At 43.5% G+C, this 27,685-nt stretch overlaps 2 protein-coding genes across 6 annotated transcripts in view; one reads left to right on the plus strand and one right to left on the minus strand.

Moving 5' to 3' along the window:
- The window catches only part of CD99L2 (CD99 molecule like 2), an 82,376-nt gene extending 62,971 nt beyond the window's left edge, over window positions 1-19,405 (plus strand). Inside the window, exons 6-13 of one of the 2 annotated variants that reach the window (XM_032769446.2) lie at window positions 984-1,067; window positions 2,326-2,418; window positions 3,694-3,735; window positions 5,375-5,440; window positions 10,656-10,676; window positions 10,962-11,081; window positions 17,832-17,897; window positions 18,371-19,405. In XM_032769446.2, the coding sequence (XP_032625337.1) occupies window positions 984-1,067; window positions 2,326-2,418; window positions 3,694-3,735; window positions 5,375-5,440; window positions 10,656-10,676; window positions 10,962-11,081; window positions 17,832-17,897; window positions 18,371-18,438 (560 nt within the window). In that variant the 3' untranslated portion in view covers window positions 18,439-19,405. The remainder of the gene's footprint in view (window positions 1-983; window positions 1,068-2,325; window positions 2,419-3,693; window positions 3,736-5,374; window positions 5,441-10,655; window positions 10,677-10,961; window positions 11,082-17,831; window positions 17,898-18,370) is intronic. The other variant, XM_075068861.1, reaches the window with a different exon arrangement.
- A 5,841-nt stretch (window positions 19,406-25,246) lies between these two features.
- MTMR1 (myotubularin related protein 1) overlaps window positions 25,247-27,685 on the minus strand; it is a 59,044-nt gene continuing 56,605 nt past the window's right edge. For 2 of the 4 annotated variants that reach the window (XM_032769443.1, XM_032769440.1), the window contains one exon: window positions 25,247-26,510. In XM_032769443.1, the coding sequence (XP_032625334.1) occupies window positions 26,346-26,510 (165 nt within the window). In that variant the 3' untranslated portion in view covers window positions 25,247-26,345. The remainder of the gene's footprint in view (window positions 26,511-27,685) is intronic. The other 2 variants (XM_032769444.2, XM_032769442.2) reach the window with 1 other exon arrangement.

Genomic DNA, 27,685 nt, shown 5'->3' on the forward strand with positions numbered 1-27,685 from the left:
ACCCTATCCAAAGAAGCCAAGTAATACCACATTTCCTGAGGCACTGTGTAGGAATGCATAAATACCATTCCACTGCCCAGGATTCCTCTCTGGGGTGTGAATGAAGGAAACTGCTTGTCAGTGTAACCAAGAGAAGCATTGCCTAGTGTTTTGAGCACAGGACTCAGAGCCAGGAGACCTGGCTCACACAAACACTTATTGTGTTATCACTTAATCTGTAAAATGCTGGCATTAGAGCCCTACCCAGAAGGGAGATGGAGACTTAGTTTTATTGTCCATATAGTGCTTTGGGGCCATAACTGAGTCCTTCACAGCTATTAAAACACCCTTGCAACAGAGATTTAGTAATGCACAGTATTAACCATTGGATAATCTTTTTAACAAAGTGTGGTATTCCTTCCTCATTGGGCAGAAGATAATGGATATTCCAGCACTGAATGCAACTCACATTGGAATCTAATCTCTACTGATGGAGCACCCAGCACTTGGGCAGTTGCTCACGTACTATAATCATCATCACACTTTGGGTGACAAAAGTGCACAGTATTGCTAAAGAGCCAAACTAGAACTGGAGTTTAAAAGGAGCAGCCTCCCTTACCCCTTCCTAGAATTCATGGAAGGAGCGATGTATGCAACAACAACAGTCCTGTGATACTCAGCAGTGTCCTCAGGCCTTAGCAATTACAGCCATCGTGGCATGTGTTCTAATAGAGAGATATGTACCAATGTGTTCTGCGCATGTGGGTATTTGAACGTAGCTCCGCAGAACAGATAGCAGGGAGGAGTGTTTGGTAATCTCAGATGAGCAAAACCCAGAGCACTAGTGCTTGGGAGGGTTCTGGCTTTGTAGCACAGGCCCTTGGCTTGTAGTCCACCCACCACCCCCAGTCTGATGTGCTGGAGCTACAAAGGCCTGGTAGGGTGTCTTCTTATTGCCTGGTGAGCTTTCGTCATGTAACTTTGTTGTGGTCTTATTCCTTCAGATGACTTTAGCTTATGGGATGTGATCCACACCACCACAACCAAGAAGCCAAAAACCACCAAGGCCCCACCCAAAAAGAATCCAGGTAAGTGCTAGTTCTTGAGTGGTACCTGGAGCATCAAGAGCTAGTGTCAAAGGAGGGGAAGCTAGCAGTGCACAAACTGGAGAAGTAGTGGAAGCCACAACCTCTCCAAGCATTCACCTTCTGCCTCACCTATCCCCAGCCCCTTTTATTTTCATCCTATTTTTATTTTGTTCACTCAGTAGTCCTGGAAAGTAGGGGGTCTGGTGTATCGACCTTTACCCCATTGACACACTGAGCTGGTCCTGGCTTGTAGCTCAAGCAACACTTCTCTGGTAACACCAGCTACTTTGGATGAGTTTTACTTCGCATTTAAAAACAAAGCCAACAAATTGTGTATAGCCCTGACTGCTGTGAAGAAAACATTCTAGACGCAAAGTAATGAAGCACTTTCAGGCACCCCACTGAAGTCAATGGAGACGTCAGTGGAGTTGTACCTGGTTATGCCAGCAGTGAATTTACCTCCAATATTTTAGACAGATAATCTGAAACATTATTGTCACTGAGACTTTCTCCCATGTGTTTCAGTGGGATGTTGACTCTGAAACCTAATGACACCAAGCACTATTTAACAGCCAATCATTTTGCCAGGTATTATGGGCAGAATTTTGGTGATTTTAAATCTTGCTTTGCTTTGAGAGAGCAATCTTACTTTCCCGCCAGTGAAAGAGTAAAAAAATTCAATTGGCTTGGTTACATTTCTGCAGTAGTCATTTAATAAACATAGTAGGTGGTTGTTCTCTGTTTAAAATTAAATTCTCAGAATACAGAGCAATGTGTTTTCCTTTATCCTTTTGTTTTTCCCCCACTACTGATTATTTCAGTCAGTAAAGGTGCATTTCAGAAAATGCTTCCTTGTCCTTTAAGATTCCCCCCCCCCACCTTATTTCCACACTCTGAACACATAAAATTGTCTGTTTCGTTCTGCCCTTTTCCCTCTTGCTTGATTTATATGATTTCCTGGCATTTGATCCACTATGCAAGACAATTTCTGCAAGAAGAACATGACATTTATCACAACACCAGCATGAGAACACATAACTAAATGAATTGCAAATATCTCCCATGATATTATCTATTTAAACTGGAGAAGAAAAAAAAAAGTCAGTTACTTCATCTTTCCCATTGACACTGTCTGACAGAATTGAGAATTTTCTTTCTTAAGAACCTTTGTCAGAACTAAGGGATTAGATCAAGGAGCGTTGAATGAAATACCTTGGAACGCTTGGTCTAAGATAGTAACCAGTATGGTATTTTATAGCAAAGGATCCTGCGGACTTTGACTTATCGGATGCACTAGATGATCAGAATGATGGGAGAGGTGGTGGGAAACCAAACGTAAAACCTGGTGGAGGTATGTAAATTAACTTTCTTACTCTGCGCTAGATCCTGCAGCGTAAAGCTGTCGATCCTTTTTCTTACGACTCGGGGGAATGCAAAACACAGTGGGAACGAACAGAATAGACTCCCTGGGACAGTGCCTCCCTTTCAGATGATTACAGTGGAGCTTGTGCTGATTTACATCAGATGAAGGGCCCTTCCCATTCCTCCATCAAATCGATACATAGTTTTCCTTTTTCAGTGCATCCTTTCATTTAAGCAAAGAATTGCTGCAAATGACAAAGGTGGAGGAAGTGGAGAGATTTAAAACTGCAAGAACTGGAGACTGGCTTTTTCAGAGCTTTAGCTCTCTAGCCTCTCATGTAAATATATGGCATTTCCCTGTCTTTCTCTTAAACATGAAAGGCCAAGTTCTTCCCTTGGATAGAGCGTACAAACTCCCCCTCTCCCTCTTTAGAGTGGCACACACATACCTGAAGGCCAAATAGGACTCTGCAAATTCAGGGCTTTCTCCACTGAAATCAATGGATCAAGCCTGTAAAGAGGGATGAGGAGGGAACATCTGTTATTGCAGAATTAATTAAAGGGAGATAATATATTTTGTATTAAAGGCCTTGTGTAGCGTCTCATTGGCTATTTACACATTTACATATTAGTCCCCTTGTTTTATTTCTTATTGTCACTGTGACTCATGAGCTACTGCAGGTCTGCTATGTTGTCCCTACCTGATAACTCATTGACTGACTGGTACATGCTCTTGTGACTCTTTATCATTACCAAGACACAGAAATCCAGAGCAGTCCTAATTCCCAGCCCAAAATAGAATATGGGCTGGACTTAACTGGGTTGGGAGGCCTCTTTCCATTACCAAAATATTACAGGTGGAGACTCATTTGTCTGCAGTTATTGTTCCTTGAGCACCAATCTAGAAAAGACTTGCACAACCTTTGCATAGAATAAACTACTATACCGCTTGAGTAATTAATAAACAGATATTACATTAGATTTTATTAGCTAGGTGATTTGCAAGTACTTTGATTTCAAGGTTTGTTTAAATATATTAGACTTGTTGAGGAAAATCTAAAGAGTCAGTGTGTCAGTACCAAGTATCAAAAAGTAGCCTCTCTCATGGTAATTTATACCCCATCTTAATCAGCATTGGTACAAGTTACATTTTGGCCTCCATTCAGTTTGTTAGTTTTGTTAGTTTTGTTAGTCTTATTGCAAATCCTAAATCCATAAATGCTGTTTTCAGTGATCAGTTAATGAATAGAGAATCCTGTTCCAGGCTCGAAAGGTAAAGATAACCCTTCAAGAGGTGGAAAACAGGGTAAGGAGTCTTGTACTGGCTCCCAGCCATACGTCTTTCCTTATACAAATCTCAGCTTTCTGGCACCCGCTTTACTAAGCACTGAAAACTTCTGTTACTCCTCTTCTATCTGCAAAATAAATTGGGAATGTAATGGTTTGACTATCAACACTATTTTTCCTATTAATTCAGGGTTGTTTTGTATTTCTCCATTTCAGTTTTGCATGTATTAAACTTATTTTCTCAGTGATTTTATCTCAGCTACTTGTGTTAGAAATGTGTTCATGCACAATCCTTCTGCTGGAGATACTCCAGTAACACTTTAAAAAAAAAAAAAGCCAAACGCAGTAACATCCCATGATGAGAAGCCAGATACCCTTTTCTGTCAAGATCTGCTCAGTGCAAGAGAGTGGTGGGGCTCTCAGTGAGCCATTATGCTCTGCCCTGCACAGCCACATTGGTTAGAGCAGCCTAGGGGTTGTTCTAATCTGTCAGTTGACAATCATTCCTAAGTCTGCTGACTGCATGTTGTGCAATAGACCTCGTGACCCTTAAAATAGTCCCCATATTTATTTTAATTAAACACTGTCTGTTGAGCTACTTTTAAGCAGGAGAGGGTTAATACAAATAAAGAACATCAGCTCAAACAAGCAAGGAAGTTACATCCTGTTTGAGGGAGAAAAAGGCCTGTGGGATTGAATTTAGATGCTCAGTATGTGATTGTAGCCTGACTTTTTCTAGGAGCTGAGCATTGGCCTTGCCCACAAACAGCAGGTGCTCAAAACTTCTGCAAGGGCCTGAATCTGAAGTCATTGAAGTCAGTGCCATTGACTTCAATGGGTTTTGGATCAACCCAAAAATAAGGCCCTGGTGCTTAAGTTGGATAAAGCCAGTGAAAGGCATCTGGGAGTAGACAGAGAAATTGCTGAACTAATTCTTTTGGCAAACCCGCCTCCCTCCCTTTGCATGCTTCCCCACCTCCCCCCAATGTCTTGTGGTTTCATACTAACCAGTGTTAATATTTTCAGTTACTAGTTAAATGAGAAAATCAGCCCCTGTATGAATACAATTATGTACCAGACCCGAGCAAGTACTGCATGAGAACCAACTGAAAATATTAACAGACAATATACCAATGGGACTCTCTTAATCTCTGCCATTCCTGAACTTGGAGTACAGTGAAATGGTGAGATGTCCAAACAGATGGGAGCTCCTCTTGAATTCAAAGTTGGGCTACTTATGAAGTTCAGTTCAGAAGACAGACTGCACTTGAATTGTATTGTCTACATAGAGGTGATGCAGCTCAAATGTGGCATTAAGTGAATATCTGTGTAATAGATGGTAGATTTGTAAGCAAGAGACACTGTCCCTTTTGCATGTCCCAGCAGTTCTGTCATTCCCAAAGCACAGTGTGGGCACTGTCAGGGAAGTAACATTTCAATGAGATACCTAATTGCTGATGCTTACCAGCTTCTCACCCTCGCCTGCTCTCTACAAATCCAACACAGTGCCACCTGCAACCCTTCTGGATAGTTTAGCAGAGAGCTTTGTGGTTACCAGGGTTAGTAGATGTAGCTGAACAACTCGGTAAAAGGCCTTGAACATGCAACATATTGCAATGTCTAAGTTACAGGAAGTCAGCACATCTTGTTTGTTTTAGCATTTTCAGATGATGATCTGGCCAGTGTTCTGGACGATGGGGAGTACCATCCTGATAAGAAGAAAGGTAGGTCTTTACACTCTGCTGACCAAGTCCATTGTAGTTGGTTTATACCCCAGGTCAGTTAATACACAGTATAACCCTTCCATCTGGAGACTAGGAATGGTGATAGAACTGAGATAGAGGGTGTAGTTAGTGGACAATCTGTGATATTTCATCATTATTTACAGTTTGGTAGCGCTTACATGCACCAATGAGGATCAGAGTCCCATTGTGCTAGGTGTGGTAATAGCTCTTTTTAATATTGCTACATCTTGCTACAGCACTCATTTTCACTTGTTTGTGAGAGAAACAAAGAGAAGTCAATCTAAATCCAGAATAAGTAGTCTCAAAGACATAAACTGGATTCATTTAACTGTTGTTCTTTCATTGTTGTTATGTTAAGCAACACGATGGCCTAGGTATTAATGTTGTGCTCAGGTACCATGATGTATTCATGCCTGATATAATTACCTGGACTGTGCACTATAGTCACCTGTAACCACACATCTGCAGTGTCTGGTTCTAGCCCCCAAATCATCTGTTTTCCATGATACGGCTGCTATCTGTCATTCAGCAGCTGGCAGCCAATCCCAGTGCAAGATTTTCGCACTCACTTCCACCCCTTCCTCCTGGCAGGCTGGCAGCCAGCCTTCCCTAGTTCCCTTGCCTCACTGAAAGCATCTGTAATATAATCTGAGCAGCTAATCTAGTAGAGCACCCTGTGCAAAAGGCAGTGGAGAAATTGGAGTGTAAGATGAGACTGATAAGGAGTCACATACATGTGTGAAGTTGTACTTAAATCACTGTAGTAGAGCCTTGCATCACTAACAGACAACATGAGTGAGTCCTGGTCCTTGAGCTAAGAGATGTTGGTGGAAACAGAGACTAGGATCAAGCATCATGCTAAGGCCTTTCATAGAGCGGAGATAGAAAAGCATTATTGCCAGCAAGCCCCATATAAAGTTGATGGGGAGGTAATTTCAGAAGCCGAAAACTTCTGCAGTGAGACTTTCCAGAGAGAGCATGCGATTCCTTTTTGGATCTCCTGCTTGAAGCTAGGAAATGTGCCAAAGAAGTGTATTATGGCCCTGGGGAAAGACCATGGCTAGCTCTGGCAAAGAGGCACATTAGCTTTATCCCAGCAAAGCAAAGGAGAGAAGGACGTAAGGTGTCTGCAGCCTTCATGGCCTCCAAGTCCAGGAGAAGTTTTAGGAATGCAAGGAGGAGAAACCTATGCAGATGAATTTGTTCCTTTATTAGCACTGTGACCTGTATGGATGCCATGGATTGCAGTACAGGAGGAAGAGCAGCTCCTAAACCACCCTAAGCTTGTTTACAGGTCACTTCAACCACATCTCCTTTGTGGCATGATTCCAGAGTAGCCTTTTTAACATGAATCTCTGAATTACCCCAAGACATTGGAGGAGCAGAATGGCAAGGAACAAACTTGTAGCCCACCGGCGGGAAGGGGAAGACCTTTGTACCATTGATTTCTTTAACTCCAAAAACAGTTACAATTTATGACTCAGGCCCCTTCCTTTGCCCCCAACTAATTAGTTTTCTTAATTAACTTTAAGTTATTTGAGGAGTGGTTTTTAATGGATATCAACTAAACTTCTAAAAGTTGCATTTTACAAGAAAGCATCTGCCTTCTAGGATGAACCCCAAGCAATGACCTACTGTCAGGATGTGCTCTTGTTCCTGTTGAAATCAGTGTTCCTTAATGTCAGCAGGCACTGGGTGAGGCCTTGCTTCATTAGTTAGGAAGTACTGGTTTCACCTATGGATTGGAAAGTGCTCTGAGGAATGATCCAACTCAAGTGTAGTTAAGGACAAGAGTCCCAGAGCACTGGGAACTGGCTTGGGGAATTGACTTTCATGACTAATACTTTGAATATACAGAAAATGGTAGAAAAGATAAAAGCTTTCCTTCAACTTTTAACCACTCACTGCTGCTTACTGAGAGTTAAGATGAAGACATCAGGCCGCATGTTTGTGAAGATCCACAATATTAAATATTAAAATAGGAAAATTCAAAGGATGAATACCACCAGCCCAGTCAACAAACTGCACTAAAGATAAACTGCATTGGAATAATTAATACTATGCTGGCTCGCTTCCATAAATTCAAGATTTATTTACAGTGATTTGTTAACTGTAGGTTTTGGAGGGAACTTTTCCTCCTAACTCTGTTTCTCCAGGGAAAGCAGTTTTTAAATAGGTTTCAGGCTAAGTAAAGATTCCTTTGCATTATGGAGCTTCGCTGCACATTTTTCTATTGACAATGCAAGTATGTTGTGTGATTCTATATAGCATTTCACTTATCTGTTTATAGTCAATGTACAAAACTTTGCTTAGCATGGGAATAGGGTACAGAGAGCTCATCTGTCATACAGAAAGAACTACCCACTTAAGGCGGCTTCTCTGATAATGTGTGTGATGTCTTAAGTCTTCACAATAAAAGCAAAGAGAAAAGAGAGGAAGAGTCATCAAATCCCTGGAACTGATCTCACCTTATGGTGAAAGAATGAATAGGTCTGGCAAGCCAGGTTCTGATTCTGAGCTATGGTCTGTAGCACGGGTCCCATTCTACCGAAGTGCATCATGAATAAAGGTCACTGCTTCACAGTTTGTAGAAGATGCAATAAAATAATAAGAAACATCACAGGTGGGATTTTCTGTTGGAATGGGAGAATTCTCATCGAGATTCCTTCCTGGGCACTGAATCCTGTCACTGCTTTGGCTCCAGTTGGAATAAATGCATGTGAGAGTTGACTCATTTTGATATAAATGCCTGCTAAACACAACCTATCAACTCTCTGAGCAGCTGTTACGGGCCCAGTTCTGCAAGGTGCTGAACACTCTGAGCTCCCATTGGAGGCAATGGGGCTTTAGGGTACTCAGACCTTTGTAGGACGAGGTTCTGCTGCATGTGCCTGTGTCAGTGTGGGGACCTAATTAATCCTTGGAAAAAGGGGGAAGCCACTTAGCTCTTCATACCTCCAGCCAGATCTTCTCCTTTGACTAGAGATTTATAGCCCCAGTGTAATGTCAGGCTTTGGCATAGCGCTTTAGTTCTCAGAACATAAGAAAATGGAGGCACCATGAAAGAGAAGTGCGAGGCTGATTAATGTGCTGAACTGTTTTAAGTCAGCCTATCTCCAGAGGGATTGAGTAGACTAGAGGGTGGTCGGTTCCCACATCCCCCTTCCCCTGTGTATACAGTTTCAAGCTACGTGTGTTGCAAGCATCTCTCATTATGCAGGTCCTCTTTCATTGCCTGCCCACAGCCTGGCACCAAAAAACCTTTATTGGAGTCACCCTGGCATTGTCTCAGAGGAAGCCGAGATTTCTAGACTCGAGTGCAGATACGTCTAAATGAAGCTACAAGCAACAGTAAAGCCTGCCTTTGACTGCACGGCGCTAAATTTATAATCAATTCCACTTATAGCCTAACACAATGTTACTGAGCCAGCAACTGTTTAATTAAATATGAGGGTTACCTTAGCGTGCAGGTCTGCAGTCACACAACAGCATGTTCCATAGTGCCGCTTTCCTGCAAGTGTTACCTTCCCACCACCAACACTGAGAAAATCACTAAAGTCACAGTAGGATCATGAAGGTGGCTGTCAGCTCAAGGCTCTTGGGCCAGACTGGCAGCCCCTTACCCTGCTGTGCTAGGAGATGGTAGTTAGAAAGCACGACCCCGCTCTTCTCCCCTCTGTGACTGTCTTCACTGCCAAGACAGGTGTGTTTTCAGCCAGGGCAACTCATGCTCATAAAACCCTAGTGGAGACATGACACCTGTAGCTTTATGATGAGGTCAACCTCACCTACCTGCCGCTCAGTAAACACTACAGAGCCATGTCTCCACTAGGATTGTACAGCAGAGTCGCTACTGTGTGTTACTTATCCCACAGTTTGTCCAAGCGAAGACAGCCTACACGCTCTGTCAGCCATAGCACAGTAAGGTAGCTGTGTCCGCAGGTGGCCTGTGCTTTCACATGGACGTCCCTGGCCCTAGCTGCTGGTTTTCTGAGAGAAGGTGGAGCGTGGGGGGGTGGTGTCTCCTCCATGCATGCTACACAGGTTCAGCAGAGGAGCCATCACAAGCAGTTGTGGGGGAGGGGAGCTGCTTATGCTGGGGAGCGAGCACTAGTTGTTCTGCCCCCCAGAGCGGCTGCAGGCAGTACCTAGGTTCCTGGTACCTGCCCTTCCACCAGAGCTAGTGCAGAAGGGTTGTGGTGAGAGCAGAGGACCCTGCTGCCAGCTCTGCGCCCGTTGCCCTGGCATGCCAGGGGTTGGTGCTGCAGGGTGAAGACTAAGTACATGACAGGCTGGCCACTGGGCCTGGCCTTGTGGCTGCACAGCTGCTGCCATCTCTTCTTCTCAGCCTAGTTTCTCTTCCTCTCTCATTCTTGGTCTCCTCTCCACTTCTCCCTCACCCCACCCGCCTGTTCCATTTTGTCTTTCTGTCCCAGTTTCTGTTGCCCACGTCTCGGGGTGGGGGATAGGTTCCGCAGGGGCAGGGACACAGAAGAGCAAAGTGGTCTGGTCCTCGTCTCTAAGGGCACATGTATGCTACAAAATTAAGTTGCCCTAACTTACGTCGGCATGCAGCCGCCGCAATAATTACATCGCTTGTGCGTGTCTACACCTGGCTCTGTGTATCGGCGGTCCGAGTCCTCACCAGGAGCGCTTGCACTGACGGCACTGTCAGTGTGGGGCGTTGTGGGATGGCTTCTGAAAGCCAGCCACAGTCGATGTAACCCAGACAGTGTCATTAACCTAATGACATAGACACTGACTCTACGCTGCTCATGGAGGTGAAGTCAGGTTGGCGTAGCGGGCGAGTTACATCTGCGGGAGCGAAATTCTAGTGTGACACTTAGAGTTAGGTTGACGTAAGCTGTTTCTAACTCTGTAGTGTAGACCGGGGCATAGAGCCCAGGTGGCTGGCCGGCTACCCCAGGAACAGGGGAGCTTTCAGAGAGCCCAGCAACTGTTTTGCACCAGCTCTAGGGTTCGTTTGCAGTAGGGGGTGGGGTGAGTCCACCTTCCTCCCACCCTGGCTGGGACAGGCTGCAGGGCATGGTGTGGGTTACTGAAAGCAGTGGATTCAGTCAGGTGATGGGGGGCAGGAACAACACTGCGGTTGGCTTTGATCCCCAACAGGCACCAATGAATGCGAAGCCTGTGCTGGCAGCATCAGCCCTAACGCCCCTTGTCTTTCTTCCAGGTGGCAGTGACTACGATGCAGGTAAGTAGCGACGCACAGAAGCTCAGCTCCGTTCAGCCCCAGACCAGCCCTGCTACCATGGCAACTCTGAGCGACACATGCAAACTCAGCCTCCCGGCCCCTGCCCACCACATTTCCCAGACTAGTTTGCTTAAGAGGCTATGGGTGAGAAATCCTGGCCAGCCCTAGTGTCTGCAGAATAGCCCAGATGGCCTGGGGGAAGGGAGAGAACAGCTAGATCCCTGAAATAATCATTTTGGACCCTAATACGTATTTAAGCACAACATCCGCTCCTCTGCTTTGTAGGCACCACTGCCGAGACTGGGACAATAGCAGGAATAGCCAGTGCTCTTGTCATGGCATTGATCGGCGCCGTCTCCAGTTACATTTCCTATCAGCAAAAGAAGTTTTGCTTCAGCATACAACGTAAGTGGTTCAAACGCTCTGAGTAGAGCACAGAGCTTGCTGGGGAAAAGAGGAAAACCACCATTGCCTGAGGGTCCACATGAGGGGCAGCAACCCTCCCCCTTTCTGTGCAAGAAGAGGGGGCTGCAGCCCCTGGGGAGAGCCCTCCAGGGAGTTGCCGGGGGGCAACCCCACCCAGAATCCTCAGAGAAGTTAACACACCCTGATGCTGTAGTAACCTTGGGGCTATGGTACCCACCATGCATGGGAGCGCCAGCAGCATCGGTTCATGGGAATGATGCTGCTTGGCTGTGTTCCTAGCCAGGAGGCCCAAATTGTTTATCAGCCCCCTGCTGCTTCTCTCCATTGTAACTAGCTAAAAGACCCAGTTTGTGAGGAGGAGCTCCCCTCATTACACTGGAGATGGATGAGGGAAAGGCAGGGAGGGGAGCAGAGGCAACATGAGACGGTCTAGGCGGGAAGCAAACCTGTATGTATAATTGGTGGGATACACCTAAGGCCTCCACCACAATCTCTCTTTGGCATGGCATCAGGAGCCAAGCTGTACCTTGGGACATTCAGGAACAAGAAGAGTGATGGAGGAGACTGGAGTGGTATTTATTACTATTGACTGAAATTATCCCTGTGGTGGGGGAGAAGAAACATCCTCACCCCACAAACCTGGCTCACTAGCAGGCAGAGAAATTTTGTAGGATAAAGCATTCATTTGAAATTGAAACAACATGTCAGCTCCAGCTCTTGCAAGGGAGTGGCTTTGTCCACCCCACGCAGGAACTCTGGATCTGAAAGGTTTTTTTCTTATAACATTAACCACTTAATCAGCCAAACTATTCAAACCCACCATTTGATAAGGGTGGCATCTCCTCCAGCAGCTACACCCTTCGCCAGTGTCAGTGAGGGGACTCAGCTGCCCCCTGCCTCTGCACACAGAATTGTTGACTGAACATGCATACACATTAGTGCTGGCTCAAATGCAGGACACCAGCTTAAGCCAAACAGCCAGCATGTTCCAGCTTAAAGTGATGGCTCTACAGCATTTCATTACAGGCTAAGACTATTCTGGGGTAGGATCTGTCCAGACTGCAGCACCCAATGAATGACGTAGGAACATACCATAGACTGAGGAATAAGAAAGAGGAAATATAACCAGAGTTGAAAACTTACCAGTAGGCAGAGAGAGGAGATACAGCAAGCAGTGGCTGATTCCAAAATGGCCTCTCTAGAGTCTGTCAAATTTAAAGGACTAACCCCAGAAAGGCATGCTGGGAAAAATAAGTTCCTGTAAAAAGAAAAAGCCTGCAGTGGGAGTCATAAAGGAAGTGGTTATAGCAGTATTGCATCCACATAATTGTATTTAATAGCTTCAGGTTCTTCCCCCCTTCCCAGGCATCTGTTTGTACAGTTCAGTTGTAAAGATTGCCTTTCAAAATAAATGTTTCCATGCTTTTCCCATTGGGAAAATAATGAATGCAGCAGGCCAGCATTCATGAGTAACCCTACACAAAGAAAGCAAAGCAGAAGGAGATGATTTCAGGGAGGAAATGGATTACACTTCATCACCTTCTGTTTCTGTAAAGCATCATTAATTGTGAACACTTCACAGCATTAGGCCCTGATCCTGTAAGTTCCTTCCCCTGGACAGACTTTTCAGGATCTGCCCCTTAGCTAATCCAGTTGTAGAGTTAAGTAATAACAGCAGAGAGGGACACACCAAGATATAGCTACTGGGGTGGGGGGCTATCGTTAACTCTGAGATGAAGTTTGGAAAGAAGCTATTGCAATCCAGATGGCAGGTGCTCCAAGCACAGCTAGGTTGTGGGAAGGGCTCACACTGCACAGGTGGAGAGAGGAGAGGAGACAAGGCCCTTGAGAGAATGGGAAGGACATTGAAACACATGGGGGAGTCTGAAAGGGCTGCGGCTGTCTCTGAGGCTGGGCAGGCGAGTTCCTTTGTGTGTGAAAGGGAGGATGAGCAGCAGCATTCTGGGAGATGGTAAAGGAGGGAGTTGCAGAATCCCAGGCAAGCGGTGGCAAGAGCCTGGCCTTGGCAACCGTTCTCAAACCCTTTCATAGTATGAGTCAGAAGAGTGGGTATTTGTGGACACCTCTCTGGCCCCTGACCCGCCTCCCTCTCCCACTCTGTCATGTAACACCCACAGGGCAGCCACAGCCATTGTGTACATAGAAAAGAGCATTAGGGAAAGTGCTTGGTGTAGTTTAAGTAGCTGTCTTTAATGTGATGTAGCAACTGGGCTCACCTCTGAATACTACCTCTGGGCTCACCTCTGAATACTGGTGGTCTGGAGCCCATGGGGTGGGACTCACTGCCCCAAGGTTTCCAAGCGGTTGTTATGAACAGCCAAAAAAGCTAATTTAAAATTAATCAGCTAAAATTTCTTGAGTGTCTCTTTCACTATCGGGGCAGAAACTTACCCTGAAACACTGCTATTTTCCTGGCTGGGGCTGCGACAAACAGGTGAGAGTTTTGGAAAATTAGATCAGCAGGAAAAGTCGAATGAATGTGATAGAATAAAATGCCCTTGTTTGTTCCCCCTATTTAAATGATATTTTGAAAAGAATAAATAAAAAATAAAGGCTTTGATAAAAGGGAAGCCGAAAGAAGCAAAGCCCAGAAAGGCAGCAGGAAATTAAAGTTAATTATAAAGGAGGATTAATTTAAGCCATCAGACATGGCATGCTGGGATAATGTCAGGCCTTAGATGCATTGCAATGCATGACAGAAATCTGAGAGCAGTCAGCAGTGGTAGAACTGGCTTTTTATTGAAAAACATAAATTGTGTTTGGTGTTATCCCAGCAAAACACATGTCTTGGGGGAGGCTGCTGTGTTATGGAATGACCGTGCTTTGGTAGTGCAAAGGAACACTAGGGGTGTGTGTGTGTGTGTCTCTGTCTGTCCATCCAATGGTGAGGATGTGGGCTCAGTTTGGGTTTTTGATCTCATTTGGACTGGAACATGCATGCACTCTTCATGGTTTTATCCATGACTGATGCAAAGTTTTCCCCATATTCTTTACCCCTCTCTGTACTTTAACTCCCATCACCTTGGTACCTAGGAGCATCAAGATGACTTAGGGGAGTTCTGACAGGCCATGGTCAAACAGAGCAATGTTGGTATTTCTATGCTACTGAGCAGTTACGTGGGAAAACGCCACACCTACTGGTCACACTTATTGAGAGGAAACATAGAATAAGGCTGGCAATTTCAAAGAAGCCTAAGGGAATTATGTGCCATGCAACCAATGGGTGTTGGGCACCTGGCTCCATTAAAAAGCACCATCTGCATTATTCACACCCCTCTCTTTCACCATTTGGAGCAAGGCCTTTCTTTCGCCAGCACGCCGCACTTACACAGCTCCCTTGCCGCACTGGGCCTGACATGGTGAAAGCCCACAATTCCCACTAAAATAAATAGGAGAAAAGGAGCAGAGAATCCTGTGGCACATTATAGACTAACAGATGTTTTGGAGCATGAGCTTTCGTGGGTGAATACCCACTTCGTCGGATGCATGTCTGAGAAAAGGAGGCTTCTCTGCACTGACAGGCTCAGACTCTGTTTCCCTGTCCCCCTTCCCAGCCCTCTTGGTCATTGGTTTTCTAGTGATTTGCACTAATAGCAGGAATAATATTACACCTTCCGTGGGAGTGGCTCAGAACGTGTCACATGCTTTGAGCCTCCCAAGCCACCCTGTCAGCCAGTGACTGTTACCTGCCATGCACACCGTGGCATACGATTGGCTTACGATCACACTGCAAGGCTAGGGTAGAGCAAGGAACAGAAGGACCCCAAGAATCTAGTTTCCCAGGCCTCTGTGCTGACCAGCGAGTGAATGCCCACTGCTGCTTGGGCTAGTACTGGCTTTAGCTGTGACTCACCTCCCATCAAACACTTTGCTGTGTTATTCTGTAGCCCTTCTGCAGCGTCAGAGAAGAAAATGTTCGCTTTGTTAGCAACACTTGTGCCCCTTTCCTACAGCTTGTGACCTGCTTTTCCCCAAACAGCATTAAAAGCCCCCCCCCCCCGATGAATTAACTGCTCCCACAGAATGTAGAACCAAACCCACCCATCATGGTAAGAGTGCCTTCGTCGTTTGCCATTGAGTGATAGCTGGTCACTTATGGGAGTTCCCTGTTTGGTTTGGCAACTTCTTCTGTCTTCCTTAATACCAGCCCAGGTGTAAAGGTCCCATCCTATCTGCCAAGGTAGTGCATTTGGCTTCCCCACGCCTGCAGTGTACATGCCTTCACCTTTTTAGTCATATTTCTTTTCACATCCATGTAATAGGCTATAGTTTCTTTAGTGCTGGGTATAATACTAGGTCTCATGGCATATTAGTCCTTGCTACCCGCTCTGTGAGCAGTAATATCCCCATTTTATAGATGGAGAATTGAGGCAGAGAGAGATTTAGGCACAAGAGTTCAATGAGTGTTAGGTGCCTAAATGCCTTAGAAGTTCTGGGCCTAAGTGGCTTGTCTCCCACCCCCGGCCCCACATAGGGAGTTTGTGCAAAAGCTCAGCCTCAAATCCAGCTCTACATGGCCCAGACCTGTGCCTTAACCATAAAACCATCCAGCCCTCAGTTGTAACTAAAGACTTTACCTCAGAGGCATTGGCCAGGCAGCCGCTGCATGTCTGACCTGGCACTGGGGCAGAACAGAGCTATGTGGTCTTTAAACGTTAGCCCTGCTCTGCCCTTGCTGCCATGAGCATGTAGCAGACACTGAAATGTTTCTGTGTGTCCTGTTCCCTGCAGCCATCGCTTTCTGCCAGTTGCAGTAAGAGGCTAAAGTCCATCCTCCTAACCCCCCCACAAGTAGTCTCATTGATTTTATTGTGAGGCAAGGGAATAGAACTAAGCCAGTAAAGCAGCTAGTTCCTCACAGTGTCCGACCTCCCCCCCCGAATTTATTTTGCCCAAAACTCTGAAGCCTCTGGGGTCTGCTGTCCTTGGTTGTCAGGGTGACTAACCCTGATGTGGATTCAAACCATTGTTAAACAGTACCCCAGGCATGCATTTCACGTTCAACAGCACGACTCCTGCGCTGTGACCTCACTGTTGTTTTGAAATGACTCAGCCATGCCTAGCAGGCCCTGTTGAATTATTTTCCTACTCTGAATCCCAGTAGCGCGCGTCATGCTGTTAGTTGCTGTAGTACACTTGACAGGCGTAGATCCAGTTACAATGAACAGGATTGAGTTGTAGCCACACACAAGCTTTCTTTCATAACATGACCATGTGTCCAGCCGTTACTGTGCATCCACCCCACCACTGCACTCTGGGACCAGATGGCGAGCTGGCCCGGGTTGCCTAGCGGAGGTGCAGAAGAAGCAATGCTCTGAGATGTCGTGCCATAGAGCGCTGGGAGGAAGGGAGGCTGGCCAAGCTGGTGACATAAGTATGGTTAGAGGGGTCTGCCTACTGTTAAAATGAGCATTACAGCCTGATCCCAGCCTACAGCATGTAATGACCATGTTGTGCATGAACACAAACAGCAGCAGCGCCTGGTTACAACTGGTGAGTTTATAATGCAGCCAGGGCTGTAGGGTATAGCTTTGCTTGTTGTGTGAGTTCTGTGCTAAGACTTGTATGTTATTGGTCAAAGCTGCAGCAGGGCAAAGTAAAGCTGCCTTGCATCTCTGCCCAGTTTGCTCATCTGCTTAAGCCTTGAAATCCTCATTTTACCCTGTTCCCCCCAAAATTGAGCATGTTTGGCACCGTTTCCTCCCTTGCAACTCTGTTCCCAGTGCAGTCTGCGTAGTTTGCCCATCACCATTCAGCTGCGGGGGGGGGGGGGGGGGGGGGGGGGGGGGGTTGGGTTGGGTTGTTGCAGCGCCCTGATGGAATGCACCTTAACTGAGCTTGTGTATAACAGAAAAGCAAATAAACTGTCTGAATGTGAAGTAGGGGGTATGAAATAGTAGAAGTGCCCTCTTTAGACCAGAGATGAGCAGAACTAGGTGGGTAGCTGAGATCTCATAGCAGGTCTCAGTTCACAGCAAAAGCCTGTAAGGTGCATGTACGTGTGTCTATACACACACACACAGAGCTGTAGAGCTGAATGACTATGCCTAAAGAAAACATGCTGGTAAGTAACCCCTTCACTGCTGGACTGCCTGGGGTATTTCTGCCTGGTATTTGAAGGGGATGCACCACTGAAATCCACAGAGCCCTAAGATATTGCAGGTAGGTGCTGCAGTGCTGTCATGCCTCTGACCTATTCCCACAAGCACTGTGAATAAAAGGGCAGAAAGGCAGCAAGGGTTGTGAAGTGCCAGGTGGGGGTGGCTGGCTCCTCGCTGCCCTACACTGTACCTCTAGCCTGTGGAAAAGTAGAGCCTGGGCCAGATTGGTGGAAGTGAGCCCAGCGCCACTGAAGTCAAGGCCATTTCAATGGCTTATTGCCAATGATGAGTTTGGCTCCATCAGTTATTCACAATAGTGCTTGGCTTTCCCACCCTACCTCAGTGCCCAGCCTGGCATGATGTGCCACTGAAATGAACAGCCTTACTAATTGTGTCCAATGTTGAAAACTTTTTTGCATTTAAAGCCCAAACGCCCACAAGTTTGGGAACCTCAGTGTGATTTTGCTTCATAAACAAAGCAGGCTTGCTCTAAACCGCTTCTTTTACCCACGTGTTGGTAAGATTCCTTTGCATAATTTAGCATTTGGTGAGAAATATACCTTACTGTCTCCTTCCCCATCTGACTCTCTTTATCATTGCTTCATAGAGGGTCTTAACGCAGAGTACGTGAAAGGAGAAAACATGGAAGCTGTTGTAACTGAAGAACCTCAAGGTGAGAGCTTTTTTGGCACCGCTCAATCTTTCTGAAGCGTGGCTTTCACAACTCTTGCTCAACATCAGTATATGTTCCCATTGTTAAGTGTCTCCCACGTCAGCTAGGCCTCCTTCTCTCTATTAAGCAAGTCATAGCAAATATAACAGATGACACTGCCAGTTGCCCTAAAACATCCACAGCAGCCCTTGCTCCCTTTCTGCACACACGAAAGAGATAGATAAATCCAGGGGCTTCAGAGCCTGATCCTGCAAACAATGGGCCTTAATATTTTGCCACAGTGCTTGTCAGCTATGGCTCTTGAAGTGCTTTACAAGAGGAAGACATCATTCCCGTTTTAAAGATGGGAAAACATAGGCACAAAGATTAAAGAACTTTCCCAAGGCCACAGAGCACCTCCCACCATTGACTCCTTGTATTTTAATACTTTAATATGTTGTTGTATTCATGGTGATTCTTTTTCCCCCCTCCAGTTAAATATTCAGTCCTAGAAACACAGTCAGCAGAGCCGCCACCACCACAAGAAAATGCGAAGGTCTAAAGCATGGCCTTGGGCTGGAAGAGAATCAGTCAGCGGCAAACACACACACACAAAACCATCTCACATGCTTGTAATTCAACTTTTTATTTAATTTGGATCCAAGCTATTCAACGTGTATTTAGACTAGAAGTGGCTTCTTGTTGATATAGGTGGTAGGGCTAGAATGTCAGTGTCTTTTTATTTTTTTTGTAAAGAGTTGTATGTTTACATGGAATTTAATAATGTAGGATTGATGTCACGTTGTGTACAAAACAACAAAAGGTGCTTCAGTAGCTTTCCAAGCAACGTTTAGGATTTTCACGTTTGGGACAAGCAGCTGGGATAATGTCTTTTTTCAAAGAGTGCCAGAGTGTACAGGTGTGAGGACAATAAAGTGCCTGTAAAATAACGATCCAAAGCAAACCATGCAAGAACCTTTGTAAATCACTTCCAGCCAGTTTCTGCCATCAGCTATATGCATGCAGTGTCCAGTGTCAGCGGTGAAAATTATGTGTGCAGCTGAGGGTAGATGTTGCTCCTTAGAGTAGCTACACCTAAAAATAAAGTGCCTACGGGTAGATCCTCTTTTAGGGGCCCAGTCTGGGGGGGTAACAAAGGCCTCTACTCATTGGAGTCACAGAGTTGAGAGTGCACATTATCTCACGCTACTAGGCTTCTGCCCACCTTTAAGGACCTGATTGTGATACCAGATAATGATACAGATCATTGCAGTATGGGATTTTGGCAGGTAACACTGCCATACATGGTTGTGTCTGAGTTTGGCACTGAGCCTCGAGTGCCAGGGTTTTGCTGTGACAACACTGACACTTCTGCATTGTCATTGAGATTAACTGAAAACTGTGTATGGATTTAGGGACAGGTTCAGATCTCATTTACGCCAGAGTCACTTGAATTCAGAGAGCTGAGTTAAAACTAATCAAGCGTTTTAAAAAGATCCTGGCATAAGGTAACCTCTGAGAATGGTTAGGAAGAAACTGCCACTGATGGGGTAATTGTGTAGCATTATCCTCTATGGGGTTTCTTACACCTTCCTCTGAAGCATTTGATGCTGGCCACTGACAGGATACTGTACTCAAGTTGAAGCAGCGCTCTGATCTGTGTTCCTGTTTAACTGAAGTGTAACAGATTTGATTCTGGCCTCTGGTAGCTTGACTATCACTTGTTACAACTTTTTTTTTCTTTATGCCCCTTTTATAGCTGCTACAATGTGGACTCTGCCACGTGCCAATACATTTTTCAAAATTAGTTGAATTGGGAAAAGGAGGCTTTGAAATATAGGAAAAGTTTTCACTTTCTCATGTGGAAAAGGTACAAAGTGTTTATAGAATCAGGATGTGCGTACATTTTGTAATGTTTTGCAAAATACGCCATTATGTGAATGGGAAGCAGCGGCTGAGTAAGAGTGTGTCTAGTTTTCAGTTTGATGTACATGCTCAGTTTTCATAAGGGACTTACATGGGGCCTTGCCTGTAGGTATTTGTATAAGCCTAGGAACATTTTTGTGTAACAATCTAATTTAAAGGAAAGTACCTAGTAGCATGGTAAATATTTGCAGCAGCTGTACAATTCCTTATGCTCTGGTTTTTGATACATGCATTTCAAACGCCTTATAATAGCTTTACAGGCAGAAATACATTGTTTTATGAATGTGTTGGTATTACAAAACAAAACGTAATAAGCTGTTTCCAAAGTTCTCATTTAACTATTGGCTTCTAGGGAACTGGAGCAGGAAAAATAGACAAGGAATACAGCATTCACGCTTGCTTAGATACTCTAGAGTCGGTTTATCAAGGAGGAAGTGTGGTTTGTAGAATTTTGAAGAGCACATAAAGAAACCCAGATGCTAATGAAGCCACAAAGCTGAATTCATATGACTATTTCCAAATAGTGTAGTTTGTTTCTTAGCCAAACATGTTTGAAAGCTGTAGTATAAAAGCATTTTTAGATAAATATTAGACCTAAAGGTTAGTATATGGCACTGGTACAATACCAGGAGCCATTTTCTTGGGTAGATCAAGTGAACTTAATTCCATATTTCATTTCTGCTGATGAAAGAAAGTGTTTTGATGAGTATAGATTGTCAAATTTTGTTGCATTTCTATTATTGCTCTGTACAATCACTGTGTGTGTCTACTGTCCAGTGGATTGGCGTGTTCAAGATTGCTTACTTTAGGAAAGACCACTTAACCCTTGCAAGGAGTGTTAAAAAACTAGAACATTTGAGACCTCTTAATAATTCACAAATATTGCAATTTTCTATTTTAAAGTAGTTTCTCTGAAAAGAATACCAGATTTTAGAACTCAGAAGTAGATTGCACAGAAGCTGCTTTTTTTCCCACAGCTTTTTCTATGATTCTGGTAAGCACTTATGCCTTAATGTAATTTATAATTACAGTATAAAAAAGTACATATGCACAGCAGAACTCTTGTTCCAAGTTTACAACAACATAATTTGGCATCTAGGAGAAGGAGGGCTTTAAAGAGGAGACTACTGACTGATGTTACATTAAAAAAAAAAAAGTTGTTGCATTCTCTCTCCCCATCCTTCATCTCTAGATTGTCTGTTCAATCTGTACAACACCTCGAATAATTCTTATTTGTAACTTCTCAGTAGCTGTGCAAGTTATGTTTTACTTTATGCTTCAGGGGAATTTGATAGGGCTGTTACTTCCCTACTAAAGACCTTCATATTTAGAAACAGGTGACAACTAAAAAAAAAAGGCTCTGCACTGAAACTCTGCATACATGATCTCAGCCACATTCCCCTTCGAAGTATCCAGAGAAAAAGTATTTGCAAGTCGAATGTGGTAGGATACAGGAAAAATGTGACATAGCCCAACGCTAAGTGAAATGATTTAATTTTCTTTTAGTCCAAAATATAGCCGAGGACCTGCTGGAAGGTTATATACTGCCTGTGCTGTAGCCATGCACTCACCATGCCCTGCTTTTTGGAGGTTAACTGAGATCACGCCTAATTTAAAGTCCATTAGTTTTCTGTACATACATGAAACAGATCCTTGACAAGAAACCCTCTCTAGTCACATAAACCTTTGGTTTGTTACTATATTAGTGACATGCATTTTCTTTTGGTAAAGTTGTAATTGTCCTTTCAAGCCAGAGAATTGTGACATTCAGTTTTGACTTGACGCTTTTTACTACACCTTCAGCAGCTCTTATTAAAATCCCCCATTTTCATGTAACCCAATAGTACATATTCTTAATGACTTATTTTGTTGTGGTAAAAGTGGAATTAGTCCATGAGAACCATTTAAAATTAAGAAAACATTAAGATTTAAAGTGGAAAGACAGACTTGGCTGTTAAACATTGCTTCTGTGACAAGTGACGTTCAGAAACCATATGGATGAAATTAGATAAAGAGTAAATTAAATTATTTCTTTGAATAAAAGTAAGGCATACAGTTTACTAAGGCAGAACTGATCTGTACCAAATGAAATTTGTGTGTTATGTTGTGAAAAGGCAGATTTATTTTGCTAAAGTGCATTTAAGGCTTATAGGGAAAATCAGAATTTGATTGCTGAACTACCACTGGAAAACTATGAATAAAACAGACTGATTCATACAGTGATATTTTGGTACAGTGTGTTTTCTTTGTGTGTTTGACAAAAATAGGAAAAAGGTGGAAGAGTATTGTTACACACACATACTTCTGCATAAAAGCCCCACTAAAGCTACTTCAACTATTTCTTCACACTAAGAGAAGTGTTGGTTTTCTGAGAAAATAAACATTAACTTCAAAATTTGCAATTAAGGATAAAATTGACGAGTATGGAAAACACTGGTAAAGTCACCCTAACGACCTTAACTCTGTCCCACCACTGGTCAACTCAATGTAGCCAGTCTGGAATCCAGAGTTTTCCTGTAGAACCAAGGACTTCTGGCATACATGACTTTGGATTTGTACCTCCATGTCTAATATGTGAAATTCCTCCGCAATGGTGATTTCTAAACTTAAATATTTGGCCCCAGATATGGTGACTCAGCATGTCACTGTTTTTACATTTGATACTATTTGCTGCTGAGTAATTTTTGATGTAGAACAGTAGAAGCCCATTCTCTCTAACAAATGCAGGTGATTAGAGGGGCAGGAGAATTCTGGTGCAGTGATACCTTTAAGCCAAAGTAAGTGACACGTACAAAAGTGGGGGTGCACTCTTTTCTCCTTTTTACAATTTGTATATAAAAGTGTGTGTGCACAAATACTGTGAATTTCACATCTTGCCTTACCTGTTCTCCTGTTTGTCTCCCTTAAAGGACTCAGCTATAGACTGGGAAAGCTCTAAGCCCTTATTTTCACCTGGTAGTGCCAGTCATTCTGGCTTTATTAAATCCATGCGAAAGACTGAATAGCTTGTTTATAATTAATAGATAGATAGGGAGTAAATGTAAACTACAGTATAACTAAGGGGTGGGAGGGCTGTGGAAACAGTTGGATAAGACTATATTTACCAGTTTAGTAAAAATGAAAGGGTGTTTTGTTTTTTAAACAGAATTAAACTTAACCAATGAGGGGTAAAGGGGTTTCACAAAGTGTCATTCAGCTCTGAAATGTGACTTCTGTATTACTCTGACACCTTAAAAAAATTGGAGAGTTTAGATTTAACTGCCTACCAGTGCTTCAAACCCATTCTGAGATTCCTGAGACATGGTTCCCCACTCGTAGGTTCTGCTGGGTGGTTGATTCTGCTGGTCAAATTTACCTATGTCTGTACACACTTGCTTTGTCTTCAGTAGATTTGTCCTGGTGTAACAGATGACAGATTTTGAACCAGCTACTGGAACGCAGTTAACAATTCCATTGAAGATGCACCAGTCAGAACTGAACCTTGCTCCCTCTTGCAGAATGCATTGGCTCTGCTGTGTTAACAGGAGTAAAAAGTAATCATTAATTTTGTCACTTAGTAGAATAAGAGGCTGAATGCTCACACAGGGAGCAGAGCTGAGAGATCATTTCACTTAGTCATTTTCCAGAGTAAAACCACACTTGGACCAACAGAAATATGAAAAAGCATCAGTTTGAAAACGAGCGACGGGATGGATCACTTGATCATTACCTGTTCTGTTCATTCCCTCTGGGGCACCTGGCACTGGTCACTGTTGGAAGACAGGATACTGGGCTAGATGGACCTTCGGTCTGACCCAGTAGGGCCATTCTTATGTTCTTATCTACTGAGTTAAGTCAAGTCAATTTTGCTTATTACTCCCATTATTTCAGGAGGATCCCTCATGTTGTTATTGCGATGACAGGATCACTTGGGTAGGTTGAAACCTGTGGCACATATAGACTCTTTGCAGGAATGAGTGACACTTTTCTATATAAAAATGAATCCATACATTCTAGCTGTGAGCATATAATGTTTAATATCTGAAAGTGCTACAGTTATTCCAACTATCCCTTTTACAATTATTATGGAGCACAATCTTTCATGATCACTAGCTCCAATAAAGAGAAAATTTCAAATTACTTTCTTTAGGTTTCATTTTAGAAACAGCCTGCTCTATTTCAGTAGACAAGTTAATGCCATGCTAAATTTGAAGTACTAAGGAGTTTAATTCACAACTCAACATACTTTGCCTGTATAAAATTCACTGATGGTATATTGTTTTATAGTATTGTTTTTATATGAAAACCATCTTCCGTCTTAATTATCTCTTATGAAAGGCCTGATTTAGATTAACAGATGTGGCATCTTGGTCCCTTCTTAAACTATTCTGCTTCAGGTGTATAAACTACAATAAAAATACATTTTACTATCACAAACAAACAGGACACATTGCAATATCATGCACTGTGCATACTAAACTTAGAAGACTGGATACAGAACTTCTATCAACACAGTTCACACTTGCAAAAGAAGCACTCATCAGTTTGTGTTATGTACGTAAGTGCACAGAACTGGGGAAAAGGAGTGTGGCACACTGGCATATTTAGTACAATGACCTCACTGCACAGCCACACTAATTGGTAGGGCCTCCTTGAGGTGGATATTCAGTGAAGATACTCCATAGGGAAGGGCTACTACCATCAGATAAAATGGACTGGAAAGGCTTTAGAGTGGAACCGGTGAGAGTAGGGAGGTTAGGGCTCCGATGATTAGAATAGCAGGGAGTTAACCCCCTGCTCCTTTATAGCCCCACCCCAAAAACCTAACCTCATACCCTGCGGTGCTTATGTCCCAGGGTATAGGCAGGGTGCCTTAAATTGAGCAGGTAGCAGGTTGGCTAGGGACCTGGATGGATAATGCAGGAGAGCTGACAGCAGCCCTCCCCCCCGGCTGTATGTAAACAAGTATGGAATTATCAGCCGGGTACTCCCAGACATTTAGGAATAAAGTTGCAGCCTAAGCCACATCCAGAGTCTCATGGCCTCCTGCCAGCATAGCTGGACAATGGTTATCCATGTTCAGTAAGAATTACAACTAGTGCATAGAACCAACTGATTCTCAAGAAGCAGGGTTAATTCCTTCAGGCAGCACTTGAATCATACAACTCAAGGCCAGCAAGTGGAGTTACATTATCTTGACTACTCAAAGGAGGAGCTTGGGATTCTTGTGAAATGTGGTCAAGTAGGAAAGAAAAAATAAAGGGAAATTTTAAGCACGTTTTACTTTCACGCCTGTTGAGAAAGCAGCTGCAGAATTATTTTTTAAAAGGCTGCATGTCACTAACGGCATTGATCAAACAGTTCTGCAATAAACATGGTTTGGGAGGGGATTGGAATAAAATGAGAAACAAAGATTTTATATAAAAATATGGATAAATGATTGAAAACAGAGAAAAAACATTGGCAGCATTTAAAAAAACCAAACCCAACAGGCTTTATTATTAAAGGAAACCAGTTAAGCGCCTATTATTTAAAAACATCAAAGTTGTAACAGTTTATATCTTCCAAAACATTTGGAGAGGGAGAATCGATTTTCTGAACCCACAACATGCAAATGGAGTGTGTGCATGTTTAACATCACATATGCATGTACATAAATACACAGATTTGGATTGTGTGTGTATGTGTTTAACAGGACACACTTAAAATACGTGGAACTATACAGTTTACACAGTTCAATGTTCTTCTAATCCAAATTCCTAGAAAACAAGTTACTGAGTACAAGACAGACCTGATTAAGCTTACCCCTTATTCATGAGGGTAAAACGGGACAATAAACGGTCCAAAGGTTTATTTAAACTTGTAAAAAAAGGCATTAAAAAAATTAAAATCCATGCTTCACCAAATATATTACATCATACAAGTACCAGTAGGTGTGTAATAATTGGCAAATCCTGTTACCTTCATTACCATCCATTCTTAATGGCATATTTACTCAAAATGTAAAATTGGCTGCACTGGAAAATAGTTAATTTCAAATCTGTTTCAAAGTGCATTACTTAAATATGTCCCCAAGAATAATAGCAGTTGCTCTAGATAAAAATAATGTACTGCATTAAATAAAGAGCTCCCATTCAGAAAATTTCTCTCAATGTTCTGATTAAGCACAAACATTACATGGCATTTCATTTGGGTTTCTCAACCAGCCTCTGTACCCAAGGCAGCAGAAAGCCTCTCACATTATCTGTCTGACAGATGGATTCCTTTTTAAGATGGTTAAATTGTTGGTTGCTCAAAATAAAGTTAATTTTACAATTGATGATTTAGTGAGAAATGTCAAAACACATACAGGAACTGCCAACTTCAGAAAATACCATCACAACTACTGAAGCTCTTTTTGGCCTCATCGTAACAGAAACAGACACAAAGAGTAAGGCATGTAGATCGACAGCAATTGTAAATCACTCACAATCCTTGGGAGACAGGGAAAATATTCTACCTGCCTCTAAGCATATATACGCAGATCACCTGACATGAATGGTTTTACATGGCTTTTGCTGCACATCAGACAGAAGTGCGCACTGGCGTGGCTGAGTGAGAAGGAGATGACCCTCTATCTGATGAAGAAGAAATGGATCGGGTAGCAGCTTCTCGCTGTAAGTCTTCCACCTTCTTCTGAAGCTCGGCTCTGATAGCAAGTAGCTCCTTAAGATTCTGATGAATTGGCATCTGGTGGTTTAACAGAAGAGAGCTATTTTTCTTATAATAATTAGTTAACTTCTCAGTTATTAATACATCTGCTATTTTCTTCTGTTGTGACATGAGAAACCCCAAGCTTCTTGTGAATTTCATTACATCTCAATATTTGGAGTGACTATTTCTTTATTTAACATTTCAAATGATAAATATTCTAGTCAACTTCCTCTCTCTCCCCAGTTGATCATGACTCAGTTGGTAGGGCCCCTATTCAGAAGGCGGTACACATTTATTGAAGGGATACCCAAAGACAAGGGCAGGGGGGAGGTAAAAGGATGACTAAGGAAAAGCAAGTTACTTTAATAATATACTTGTAATTAATTTTACCAACGTTACTGTCAGTGAATGTATGAAACGCCTTCACCAGGAGTCTCTCGTCTCCTGTCAGATGAATTTGTTAAAAAATAAATAAAAAGTAAATTAATAATAAATGAAAAGCGTTTTGCACCAGAATACAAACACTGGTCCACAGTTCAATACCAAAGATGGAATTTAGAAAGAGACAGGCCATATCCCTCCAAGCTGCCCCATAGTGCTTTGCACAGAAGAGTGACTGGATGCAATTTAGTCCAACTGGTTGTAGTCTGAGAAGGTCCTGTCCTTCTCAGGACCTCCAAATTTCAGGGAAGTTGATCACACAAGGCCTTTTCTTAATCTGTTGCTCCAGAGAACAGCCAACTTAGTGTTTTCCTTAGCTCCATTCAAAGAAATTGGATCATTTGCCAATGGAACATATTTCCATGGTTTTGTACAGGGCTGCTTTACAAGCATTCAGCCCCTCTCAGCCTGGGATTAAGCATCAGTCATTGTCACAGAGGTACAAAAATGGCTTTTGCCTGTACAAGCCTCCCAGATTCATGCACTTATAAGCCTTTTGCAGAAGCAGGTTCAAAAGTGGTGTCTTCTGCCCTTTCTGTGGCCTCTGAAGGGAGCCTTGAAGACATCACTGTCTTTGGCTGACTGCCTTTCCTAGAGTTATGACAGGATTAGTTCTTCTTCGAGTGCTTGCTCATATCCATTCCAGTAGGTGTACGCGCCGCGCGTGCACGTTCGTCGGAAACTTTTACCCTAGCAACTCAAGCGGGCCGGCAGGTCGCCCCCTAGAGTGGCGCCGCTATGGCGGGTGATATATACCCCTGCCGGCCCGC

The sequence above is a fragment of the Chelonoidis abingdonii genome, chromosome 8 (genome assembly GCF_003597395.2).
Source record: "Chelonoidis abingdonii isolate Lonesome George chromosome 8, CheloAbing_2.0, whole genome shotgun sequence".
Lineage (NCBI taxonomy): Eukaryota > Metazoa > Chordata > Testudines > Testudinidae > Chelonoidis > Chelonoidis abingdonii.